This window comes from Hypanus sabinus, chromosome 13 (assembly GCF_030144855.1).
Source record: "Hypanus sabinus isolate sHypSab1 chromosome 13, sHypSab1.hap1, whole genome shotgun sequence".
In the NCBI taxonomy this organism is placed as follows: Eukaryota; Metazoa; Chordata; class Chondrichthyes; order Myliobatiformes; family Dasyatidae; genus Hypanus; species Hypanus sabinus.
This window is the reverse complement of record NC_082718.1, coordinates 64,135,468-64,148,521: the sequence shown is the minus strand read 5'-3', so window position 1 is coordinate 64,148,521 and position 13,054 is coordinate 64,135,468. Positions and strand designations below refer to the sequence as shown.

The 13,054-nt window shown below is 45.3% G+C and overlaps 1 protein-coding gene across 4 annotated transcripts in view; it reads left to right on the top strand.

Annotated features, from left to right (window-relative positions):
• The window catches only part of hal (histidine ammonia-lyase), a 95,783-nt gene extending 90,207 nt beyond the window's left edge, over positions 1 to 5,576 (top strand). For all 4 annotated transcript variants that reach the window (XM_059987812.1, XM_059987811.1, XM_059987810.1 and 1 more), the window contains 3 exons: positions 3,304 to 3,412; positions 3,792 to 3,861; positions 5,073 to 5,576. In XM_059987812.1, coding sequence (XP_059843795.1) covers positions 3,304 to 3,412; positions 3,792 to 3,861; positions 5,073 to 5,186 — 293 coding nt within the window. In that variant the 3' untranslated portion in view covers positions 5,187 to 5,576. The remainder of the gene's footprint in view (positions 1 to 3,303; positions 3,413 to 3,791; positions 3,862 to 5,072) is intronic.
• Positions 5,577 to 13,054: the final 7,478 nt, after the last annotated feature.

Here is a 13,054-nt window from a genome sequence, read left to right as displayed (position 1 = left end):
GTACACAAAGCAATGGAGACAAGTCTAAGCTCTGGCAAATCGGTTCTGGTCTCGCTGGAGACAGGAATATCTACCTTTGTTGCAACACAGACAAAAGTGGACAGAACCCCGCAGGAATCTTCAAGTTGGAGACTTAGTCCTGCTCAGGGACAAGCAAATCGCCTGCAACAGCTGGCCAATGGCCAGAATCACTGCTACATTCCCTAGTGGGGATGGACATGTCAGGAAGATCGAATTGAAGACCACCGACCAAGGCGATGTGAAAATTTACCAAAGGCCAGTTACAGAAGTTATTCTACTTCTACCTAATGACTGATTAAGAGACTGAGTTTTGCACTCTGTTCATTGTGACCTTACGAAGGTCAGGCGGGGAGTGTGTTGTCTTTATGACAGTTATTTAGTTTATAATATTTTCGCTTAGTAATTCATTTGTTAGTATTTTCTAGTTAGAATTAGAAGTGTTTAAAGTATATTCATTGCCTGTAAAATATATCGGCATGTGATGACGTCACATCCGGTTTCGCCGTGTCTCGTGGGAAAATACCAGTTTGAGATCAACGCGAAGGTGGGGGGCTTACCACAAGGCAGACCTGAGCAGGAGTTGTTTTGCAAGCATTAGAAATCACAGTGAGAGCAACGCTGTAAGTTAATAGATAATCGATATATTGAACTAAGATGTTAACGCCGATCCTGTTAAAAGTAACGACGGTCGATAATGTTTATGTTTTCGTTAGTTAAAGAGTTGCGGATAGTTTGCATTGAAGTGTATTTAAAGTAGTCAATGGCATAGGTAAACTCTGCCTGTATACTGCACCTTAATGTAATGTAGTTATAGTCACTTTTACAAGTATTTACAATGGGAATGTGATATTAAGAAAGGAACAAATACTGTATCAATCTTGTATTGTTTTATCAACAGTTTTCACCATATGTTAATGTGAAGAGTGAACAGTAAATGGTTAATCTTACTGCGACCTGGTTTTCATTGACTGTGGTTTATCTCGGCGTTTAATTTGGTGTTATCGGTTACACCCGAACAAGAACGTTATACTTATATTAAAGAATTAATAACAAGCTTGATAGGTTCTTGGTTAGTAGGGTTAGAGGGAGAAGGCAGGAGAATGAGGTTGAGAGGGAAAATCAATCAGTCATGATCCAATGGCGGAAGACTCGATGGGCCAAATGACTTAATTCTGCTCCTGAGGCATGTGATCTGCTGACCTATTGATGCTCTTGAGGCAAGGTCACCCTACAGCACATATTTCAGAGCACTGGAAAGAAAACCCTCTTAATCCACCAGCAGGATAACTGAACCAGCACCGGTGTCCTCTCGCTGGCCATATCTCTCACTCACCTGCAGCACGTGTGATTGTGAACATCAACCTCAGGAGGACAGGAAACAATTCAGAGCGGATTATCTCAGTCTCCTGGGGAGAAGGAGAATTCAGGATTGTAAGGAAATTCCACATTTCTCCAGTGACCCTCCCCGGTCTTTATAGAGGCTCCATCCTATCCAGTTGCATCATGGCTTGTTATAGCAGCTGCTTTGCCCAAGAGCACTAGAAACTGCAGAGTTGTGGATGCATCCCAGTCAATCAAGCAAAGCAGGCTCCCCTCCATTCACTGTCCTCACTTCCCAGTGCCTCAGTAAAGCAGCCAGTGTTATCAAGGATCCCTTTCACCCTGGACTTTACCCCTTCCCCTCTCCCATCAGGCAGAAGATACTGAGGTCTGAGAGCATGTACCACCAGGCTCATGGGCAGCTTATCAGACTCCTGAAAGGACCTCTTATGTTGAAGGATGAGCTTCTGATCTCCCAGTCTACCTCGCACTGCACTTAGTCTCGAACTGTAACACTGTACAGTTGGCCCTCCTTATCCGCAGGGGATTGGTTCCGGGAGCCCCCGTGGATACCAAAAAAATGCAGATGCTCAAGTCTCTTATTTAACCTGGCTCAATGTGGAGGTCTTTAGGACCCAGAGGAAACCCGGACCTTACTTAACATGTATCAGTGCGGTGGACTTTAGGATCTGGCACAGCTCTGAATCCGCAGGGTTTCTGTTCACGAAAATTTTAACGATCATGATTGAAAATAAAGTGGAAGTAATAAAGCAATCGGAAAGAGGTGGAATGCCATCAGTCATTCGAAAAGTGTGAGACTACAGACAGTCAACGATCGGAACAATTTTAATGGAGCATGTGAAAGGCCCTGCCCCGATGAAAGCTACAATTATTACTAAGCAACGCAATGGTTTAATTATTGAAATACATATTTAAGTGTTTTATATGCATAGAAAGGTAAAATATATACTATATACTAAGACAAACGTTTTACTAACTGAGGCTAAGTAATACCGGATGTACCTGTTCCGACTTCAAATTCGACTTAAAGACAGACTCAGGAACGGAACTCGTTCATAACCCAGGGACTGCCTGTATTTTTAAATCATCTCTAGATTACTTATAATACCTAATACAATGCAAATAATATGTAAATAGTTATACTGTATTGTTTAGGGAAAAATGACAAGAAAATAATAGTCTGTACATGCTCAAACAACGAGTGCTGGAGAGAGAACTTCCGGGTTTTCCCGATCCGTGGTTGGTTGAATCCATGCATGCGGAGCCTGCAGATAAGGAGGGCCAACTGTATTTTGTATTCTGTTTACCTTTTAAAAGTAGTGATGTACAACATGATCTGTTTGGATGGCACACAAAACAATCTATTCACTTTATGTTAGTGCATATGACAACAATAAGCCAATTCCTGATCCTCATGGCCATTTATTGCAGTGCAAGGACTACACTGCCTGAGTCCCACCATCCACCATCTCTCTGCTTCCCATGCCTTATCAGCCACTTCAGAACCCACAGACCTGGACCAGAAGCAGATCATTCCCAGTCCCAGGACACTGCCTGGGGAATGGTTGGACAGTGTAGATACTATTCAAGGGTAAACTGGAGAAGTACACGGCGGAGGGATTGGACATTATGGTGGTAGTTGGGGCAAAGTGAGACTTGGTTGCCAAACACCAGCATTGGCATGGATTTAGGTTGAGTGATCCATTCCTCTGTAGTCACCACATTGGGAGTTTTTGATGAGATGCTGTGGGTGGGCCTACATTCTATTAAGAAAGTGCTGACCCTGTTAGAAAGTATTTTGATACCAATAAAGGATCTTGCATTTTGCTGATATGTCGATTACTGTTTTGATGATGTTATTTGGACAGCTTGTTAATTGCCATTTTGACTGTGTGTGCCTGAACTGGATAATTGAGGATTGACTGTTTCTGCTTCACTCAGTGCTCAGCATAGAGTTGCTTGCTGCCTGCCAGGGGATCGAGTTTTTACGGCCTCTCAAGACGACCACTCCTCTGGAAAAGGTCTACGATCTGGTTCGTTCCGTAGTGAGGTATGTTTGGAGTGATGACTGACTCACTTTTTTTTAAAGATTAACTTTATTTAAAACACGTGCATCAAATCAAAACATACAGTGAAATGTATCGTTTGCATCAAATCATATCAGCGAGGACGTGCGGGGAGCAGCCCGCAAATGTCACCCAGCTTCCGGCGCTGGCTAATCCTAACCGGTGGGAGGAAACCGGAGCACCCAGCGAAACCTACATGGTCATGGGAAGAGCATACAACTGCTTACAGATAGTAGCAGGAATCAGATCCCAATCTTCCAGCTGAGCGCTGTAAGGTGTGCTGCTAACCACGAAGTTTCATGTCGGAGTGCTGACTGAGATTGCTGCAAGTCGTTTGATGTTTTGTTGCCCTTCACTTTCCAGGCCCTGGATTAAAGACCGATTCATGGCACCAGACATTGATGTCGTCCATCGGTTACTGCTGGAGCAAAAGGCGAGTTGGTACCTCCCACATTTACAGATGATAAAAATGTCCAACCCACAAAACATATTTAAACAAAAACGTCCAACCTTCTGTGTCCTCACTGGCCATAGGAGCAATACCAGATGATTGGAGGTGACAAATATTATTCCTTTGTTCAAGAGATGGAGTAGGGATAACCCTGGGTATTATAGGCCAGTGAGCCTTTCTTCAGTGGTGAGCAGATTATCAGAGAAGATTCTTAAGAGACTGATTCTTATGAACATTTGCAGAAGCATCATCTGATTAGAGATACTCAGCAGGGCTTTGTGAGGGGTAGGCCATGTTTCACAAGCCTGATTGAATTCTGTCCATGGTCGCTGCATTATTACAGAATATTCAAGAATTCAGTCCAAAAGAAGATGCAGACAGGGATCTGAAGTGGGCTGGCTTGGTTAATGAAGGCTCTTGATATGGCAGATAAACAGAATGTTGATCAGTATGTGGGAATGTGACACTGTTGCAATCACTGAGTCATGGCTGAATACAGGGCAGCTTAATGCTTCAGGGTTTAGAAGTTTCAGACATTATTCGCTACACTAATGTCAGAGGATGTCGTAGAAAGATCTTCAAATGAAGTCATGTGGGTAGAGTTTAGAAATTAACAGGGGCGAATGATTTGCTGAGGTTATACTGCAGGCTACTTGACAGACAGTGGGAGCTGGAAGAGCAGATATGTATAGGTGACTCATAGAAAGGTGCTGGAATAATTAATTATATTAGGTTTCACCATATCAGTGGTGGATAAAACTAGAGGACATGGGTTCGGGGAAAGGAGGAACAAGTTTAGAGGGGATCAGAGGGGTATCTTTTTCACCCAGAGTGTGGTGAGTACCTGGGATGTCCTGATGGAGAGGGTGCTTGCAGCCATTTTACTGGTAACATTTGTGTGCCCAGATTAACACTGATATTGTTTAAGCGTGTACAGCTGTGGGCCAAGTGCTGGGCAACAGGGTTAACATGGAAAGGTGGCAAACGGCCAGGCTCCGTGCTGAACAATGTTATGATTCTTATGAATGTTATTGATTCTAGGGGTACGAGATAATGATCTAGTGTGATTAGTAGAGTATAACTGAGAGCCAGATTCTTGCCTCATGCCAGGGCAAGTCTCTACAACTGCTCTCAAATGCGGCAGCCATTCTGTTGTGGTCCTTCCTTGGTGACTGATCTCCTCCTCCCCACAGGTTTGGGAAGTGGCTTATCCATACATCGAGAAGTACCGATTAGCCAACCTGCCTGAGGCCAGACCTGTCTCGCCAACCGCCTTTACCCTGCCATCAGACTCTTCCAAGGAGTAGCTCCCCCCAGCCTGGTGATCGGAACCAAATTGATTGAAACTTATGTAATATATCTTCACAAAACTGTGCAGTGTTTATCAGTAATGTTTGCAGGGTAACTAAAAGACAAATTAATTTTATAAATGGTTATGTGTTTATATAATTATAAATTAATATAATTTTATAAATTGTTAAATTGTCAAAAAAGCATTGACATTACTTAATACTCAAGTAACTGATATGATCAATAATGTATCTCAGAATCCAAGTCAGGAGATCCAGTGTTCCCAGCCTGACCCTTTTAAGATTGGACCTTGGTGTAACTAGGCACAATTAGCTCAATATTAGCACTTGCAATGTAATAACCATTACATAATTCAGTGTTTTTAGTAATAAATATTTGGAACATTTTCCCATCTCTCACTTTGATTTACTTCAGTCTCCTTGGTCATTTTTCTGCATTCCTTACTTGTGTGAAAATCAAAATTTGGCAAATATTGGAAGTCTGAAATATGACAAAAATTGCAGGAACACTCAGCCAGTCAGCAGCATTTGAGGAGAGAGAAAAAGTTAAAACACAAAAATACAACTGCAGATGCTGTGGATCAAAGAATACGTACGCAACGCTGAAAGAACTCAGCAGGTCAGGTAGCATCCGTGAGAAAAGAGTAGCCAATGTTTCAGGCCGAGACCCTTCATCAGGCCTGAAGAGAGGGCCGAAGCCCAGTAATAGAGATAGGGGAGGGGGTAGGGCCTAGAGGCGCCAGGTGGAAAACCAATCAGAGGCAGCTGGCAAAGGAGAAAACAATTTGAAGCTGCAGGTGGGATGGTGAGGACACAGAGGACATCTCTGTCAGGTTTGCCACTGTTTAATGAATTAGACCATAATATGTAGGAGCAGAATTAAACTGTTCGGTCCTTTGAGTCTGTTCTGCTGATTCAAGGCTAGTTTGTTTAAACCGCATTTATCCGCCTTAGCCCTCTTACCAATCAGGAACCTGTCAATCTCTGCCGTGTTTCATCTGCCCTTTTTCCAATCTTGGTTACAGCATGGGGTGCTCACCTGCTGACTTGACCTCCATAGCTGTCTGCGGCAACAAATTCCACAGATTCACCACCGGGCTGGCTGGAGAAATTCCTCCTCATCTCAGTTCTAAAGAGACATCCCTTCAGTCTGAGGCTATGCCCTCAGATCCTAGACTCTCCTACTAATGGAAACATCCTGTCTTCAAGTCTCAAAGAGACTCCTCCTTCATCCTTCCAAACTTCACCAAGTACAGGCTCAAAGACATCAAATGCTTCTCACGTATCAAACCTTCTATTCCTGCAGTCATTCTTGTGAACTTCGTCTGTGCCAGCACATCTCTCCTTAGATACAGGGTTGCAAACTGGTTTAATAGAACATAGAGGACAATACAGGCCCTTTGGCCCACACTGTTGTAACCTCCATTTTTCTATCATCCATGTGCCTAAATTTTCTTAAATGCCCCTAGTGAACCTGTATTTACCACCACCCTTGGCAAGGCTTTCCACACACTCACCACTCTGTGTAAAACTTAACTCCGATGTGCCCTCTGATACTTGCCCCCAATCACCTTAAAATTATAGCCCCTTGTATTAGCTATTTGTGCCCTGAGGAAAAGTCTCTGGCTATCTGCTCGAGCTGTGCCTCTTGTACAACTCCAACAAGTCACCTCTCATTCTCCTCCTCTCCAAAGAGAAAAGCTCTAGCTCGCTCAACCTACCCTCAATAATACATGCTCCTTAATCCAGCAGCTTCCTGGTAAATCACCTCCACACCCTCTCTGAACCTTCTGCATTCTTCTTATAATGAGGCAGCTGAACACATTATCTGAATTAACCTGATTGATGGATTAAAGAGGCCATGTAGAGAGAGAACACAAGCTCAGAATCTTCCCCTCTTATTCAATGGGGAATGTTGAAGGAAGGGGGGTGGAATTACCAGAAATCTGAGAAATCACTCACTGGAAAGCCGCCAGTGAAGGAGCGGAGATTTGAGGCTTTGACTCAGAGATTCTGGCAGTTTTGGCAGTTGGACTGTGCAATCAAGTCAATCAAGATTTGAATAGCTCAGACTCAGCAGAAAGCAGCTGATTGGGCAATCAAGGTCAGGTGACCAAGCAGTTTGAAACACTCAAACAAATAAATAGAGGGTTACCTCAAGTGGAGCGGCCTGTGGAAAGCAGCCAGTGAGTGAGTGGGCCAGTGAAGGAGTGGAGATTTGAGGCTTTGTCTCAAGAGGCTTCGACAAGAAGAGGTGGAGGATGAGCTTGTTCCCAGTTAGTCTTTACAATGCCTACTGAGACAGTGATGTGCCTCTCCTGAGAGATGTGGCAGTCTTGGGGGAACTCCCCTCTCCTGCAGAGTCACATCTGCCAGAAGTGCATGCGGCTGGGCAATCTGGAAGACCGTGTGAGGAATCTGGAGCAGCAGCTGGATGACCTTTGACTCATAAGGGAGAATGAGGCAGTCATAGATGAGAGCTACAGGGAGGTAGTCACACCTAGGCTGCCGGAAGCAGGTCGTTGGGTGACAGTCCAAGGGGGAAAGCGAAGGAGAGTAGACAGGTAGTGCAGAGCACCCCTGTGGCCATTCCCCTGAATAATAAGCTTACTGTCCTGGATGCTGTTGGTGAGAACGACTGACCAGGTGTGAGCCACGGTGGCAGGGCCTCTGGCACTGAGTCTGACCCTGTGGAGCAGAAGGATGGGACGGAGAAGAGGAGAGTTGTTGTCATTGGAGATTCTATAGTCAGGGGAGCAGACAGGAGATTTTGTGGACGTGAGAAGGACACCCACATGGTTTGTTGCCTCCCGGGTGGGCAGGGTCCGGGATGTCTCTGACCAGGTGCATGACATCCTGGTACGAGAGGGAAAGCAACTAGAAGTCGTGACACATGTTGGGACCAACGACATAGGCAGGAAGAGGGATGAGGTCCTGAAGTGTGAGTTTCGGGGACTAGGCAGAAGGCTGAAGAACAGGACCTCAAGGGTGGTGTTCTCAGGATTGCTGGCAGTGCTACGTGATAGTGATGGTAGGAATTGGAGGAGATGGCAGTTGAATGCGTGGCTGAGGAGTTGGTGCGGGGGGCAGGGTTTTAGATTTTTGGACCATTGGGATCTCTTCTGGGGAAGTTGAGACCTGTACAGATTGGATGGGTTGCACTTGAACTCAAGGGGGAGCAATATCCATGCTGGTAGGTTTGCTAGCATGGTTTGGGAGGGTTTAAACTAATTTGCAAGAGGAATGGGACCCGGAGCGATAGAGCAGTGAAAGAAGTGCATGGAGTAAAGCCAGATCCAACATACAGAGAGGCTTTGAGGAAAGAGCAGCAGAATAAAGGGTGTAAAGGTAGTAAGGTAGAAGGGCTAAAGTGTGTGTACTTCAATGCAAGAAGCATCAGGAACAAAGGTGATGAACTGAGAGCTTGGATACATACTTGGAATTATGATGTAGTGGCCATTACAGAGACTTGGCTGTCACCAGGGCAGGAACGGATTCTCAATATTCCTGGATTTCAGTGCTTTAAAAGGGTTGGGCGGGGGGGGGGGGGGAGAGAAAGGGAGGAGGGGTGGCATTACTGGTCAGGGATACTATTACAGCTGCAGAAAGGGTGGGTAATGTAGCAGGATCCTCTTTTGAGTCAGTATGGGTGGAAGTCAGGAACAGGAAGGGAGCAGTTACTCTACTGGGGGTATTCTATAGGCCCCCTGGTAGCAGCAGAGATACTGAGGAGCAGATTGTGAGGCAGATTTTGGAAAGGTGCAAAAATGACAGGGTTGTTATCATGGGTGACTTTAACTTCCCTAATATTGATTGGCACCTGATTAGTTCCAATGGTTTAGATGGGGCAGAGTTTGTTAAGTGTGTCCAGGACGGATTCCTGTCACAGTATGTTGACAGGCTGACTGGGGGAATGCCATACTAGATCTAGTATTAGGTAATGAACCGGGTCAGGTGACAGATTTGTCAGTGGGTGAGCATCTGGGGGAGTGATCATCGCTCCCTGACCTTTAGTATTATCATGGAAAAGGATAGAATCAGAAAGGACAGGAAAATTTTTAATTGGGGAAGGGCAAATTATGAGGCTATAAGGCTAGAACTTGTGGGTGTGAACTGGGATGATGTTTTTTCAGGGAAATGTACTATGGACATGTGGTCGATGTTTAAGGATCTCTTGCAGGATGTTAGGGATAAATTTGTCCCAGTGAGGAAGATAAAGAATGGTTGGATGAAGGAACCATGGGTGACAAGTGAAGTGGAAAATCTAGTCAGGTGGAAGAAGGCAGCATCCATGAGGGTTAGGAAGCAAGGATCAGATGGGTCTATTGAGGAATATAGGGTAGCAAGAAAGGAGCTTAAGGAGGGGCTGAAAAGAGCAAGAAGGGAGCATGAGAAGGCCTTGGCGAGTAGTTTACCCTAGTAAACCCTAGTAGTTTACCCTTGGGAAAACCCCAAGGCATTCTTCAATTATGTGAAAAACAAAAGGAAGACAGGAGTGAAGGTAAGACAATAGACAATAGGTACAGAAGTAGACAATTCGGCCCTTCGAGCCTGCACCGCCATTCTGAGATCATGGCTGATCAATTCCTATCAATACCCGGTTCCTGCCTTGTCCCCATATCCCTTGATTCCCCTATCCATAAGATACCTATCTAGCTCCTTCTTGAAAGCATCCAGAGAATTGGCCTCCACTACCTTCCGAGGCAGTGCATTCCAGACACCAACAACTCTCTGGGAGTTTTTCCTTAACTCTGTCCTAAATGACCAACCCCTTATTCTCAAACCATGCCCTCTGGTACTGGACTCTCCCAGCATCTGGAACATATTTCCTGCCTCTATCTTGTCCAATCCCTTAATAATCTTATATGTTGCAATCAGATCCCCTCTCAATCTCCTTAATTCCAGTGTGTACAAGCCCAGTCTCTCTAACCTCTCTGCGTAAGACAGTCCAGACATCCCAGGAATTAACCTCGTGAATCTACGCTGCACTTCCTCTACAGCCAGGATGTCCTTCCTTAACCCTGGAGACCAAAACTGCACTCAATACTCCAGGTGTGGTCTCACCAGGGCTCTGTACAAATGCAAGAGGATTTCCTTGCTCTTGTACTCAATTCCCTTTGTAAAAAAAGGCCAACATTCCATTAGCCTTCTTCACTGCCTGCTGCACTTGCTCATTCACCTTCAGTGACTGATGAACAAGGACTCCTAGATCTCTTTGTATTTCTCCCTTACCTAACCTTACACCATTCAGATAATAATCTGCCTTCCTGTTCTTACTCCCAAAGTGGATAACCTTACACTTATTCACGTTAAACGTCATCTGCCAAGTATCTGCCCACTCACCCAGCCTATCCAAGTCACCCTGAATTCTCCTAACATCCTCATCACATGTCACACTGTCACCCAGCTTAGTATCATCAGCAAATTTGCTGATGTTATTTTCTATGCCTTCATCCAAATTGTTAACGTAAATGGTAAACAGCTTTGGTCCCAAAAGACCAATTAGAGATAAAAGTGGGAAGATGAGGCTGTGGAAGTGAGCGAGGTCCTCAATGAATACTTCTCTTCAGTATTCACCACTGAGAGGGAACTTGATGATGATGAGGACAATATGAGTGAGGTTGATGTTCTGGAGCATGTTGATATTAAGGGAGATGAGGTGTTGAAGTTGTTAAAATACATTAGGACGGATAAGTCCCCGGGGCCTGACGGAATATTCCCCAGGCTGTTCCACAAGGCAAGGGAAGAGATTGCTGAACATCTGGCTGGGATCTTTATGTCCTTGTTGTCCACGGGAATGGTACCCAGAGGATTGGAGGGAGGTGAATGTTGTCCCCTTGTTCAAAAAAGGTAGTAGGGATAGTCCGGGTAATTATAGACCAGTGAGCCTTACGTCTGTGGTGGGAAAGCTGTTGGAAAAGATACTTAGAGATAGGATCTATGGGCATTTAGAGAATCATGATCTGATCAGGGACAGTCAGCATGGCTTTGTGAAGGGTAGATCGTGCCTAACAAGCCTGATAGAGCTCTTTGAGGAGGTGACCAGGTATATAGTGCAGTGGATATGATCTACATAGATTTTAGTAAAGCATTTGACAAGATTCCACATGGTAGGCTTATTCAGAAAGTCAGAAGGCATGGGATCCAGGGAAGTTTGGTCAGATGGATTCAGAATTGGCTTGCCTGCAGAAGGCAGGGGGTCGTGGTGGAGTGAGTACATTCAGATTGGAGGGTTGTGACTAGTGGTGTCCCACAAGGATCGGTTCTGGGACCCCTACTTTTTGTGATTTTTATTAATGACCTGGATGTGGGGGTAGAAGGGTGGATTGGCAAGTTTGCAGACGACACAAAGGTTGGTGGTGTTGTGGATAGTGTTGAGGATTGTCGAAGATTGCAGAGGGACATTGATAGGATGCAGAAGTGGGCTGAGAAGTGGCAGATGGAGTTCAACCCAGAGAAGTGTGAGGTGATACACTTTGGAAGGACAAACTCCAAGGCAGAGTACAAAGTAAATGGCAGGATACCTGGTAGTGTGGAGGAGCAGAGGGACCTGGGGGTACATGTCCACAGATCCCTGAAATTTGCCTCACAGGTAGATAGGGTAGTTAAGAAAGCTTATGGGGTGTTAGCTTTCATAAGTCAAGGGATAGAGTTTAAGAGATGTGATGTAATGATGCAGCTCTATAAAACTCTAGTTAGGCCACACTTGGAGTACTGTGTCCAGTTCTGGTCGCCTCACCATAGGAAGGATGTGGAAGCATTGGAAAGGGTACAGAGGAGATTTACCAGGATGCTGCCTGGTTTAGAGAGTATGGATTATGATCAGAGATTAAGGGAGCTAGGGCTTCTCTCTTTGGAGAGAAGGAGGATGAGAGGAGACATGATAGAGATGTACAAGATATTAAGAGGAATAGACAGAGTGGACAGCCAGCGCCTCTTCCCCAGGGCACCAGTGCTCAGTACAAGAGGACATGGCTTTAAGTTAAGGGGAGAGAAGTTCAAGGGGGATATTAGAGGAAGGTTTTTCACTCAGAGAGTGGTTGGTGCGTGGAATGCACTGCCTGAGTCAGTGGTGGAGGCAGACACACTAGTGAAGTTTAAGAGACTATTAGACAGGTATATGGAGGAATTTAAGGTGGGGGGTTATATGGGAGGCAGGGTTAGAGGGTCAGCACAACATTGTGGGCCAAAGGGCCTGTCATGTGGTGTACTATTCTATAAATTGATATTCATGCCATTAGGTTGGCTACTCAAATGGAATATAAGGTGTTGCTTCTCCAACCTAACTGTGGCCTCATCATGACAGTGGATGGACATGTTGGAATGGGAATGAGTAGTAGAATCGAAATGGGTGACCATTGGGAGATCCCGCTTTTTCTGGCAAATGGAGCAAAGGTGCTCAGCAAGGTGGACTTCCAATCTACGTTGGGTCTCGCCGATAAACAGGAAGCCACACCAGGAGCACCCGATACAGTAAGTGACCCCAACAGACTCACAGGTGAAGTGTCACCCCACCCAGAAGGACTGTTTGGAGCCCTGAATGGTGTTGAGGGAGGAGGTGTAGGGGCAGGTATAGCACTTGTTCCGCTTGCAAGAGTAAGTGCCAGAAGAGAGATCAGTGGGGAAGGATGATGAATGGACAAAAGAGTCACGTAGGAAGTGATCTCTGTGGAAAGTTGGGGGGAGGGAGGAATAGATGAGGTGGGATCTTGCTGGAGATGGTGGAAGTTATGGAGAATTATGTGCAGGACGTGGAGGTTGGTGGGGCGAAAGGTGAGGACAAGGGGAATCTTTCCCTGGTGGGGTGGTGGGAGTATGGGGTGAGGGCAGACACGCATGAAATGGAAGAGATGCAGTTGAGGGCA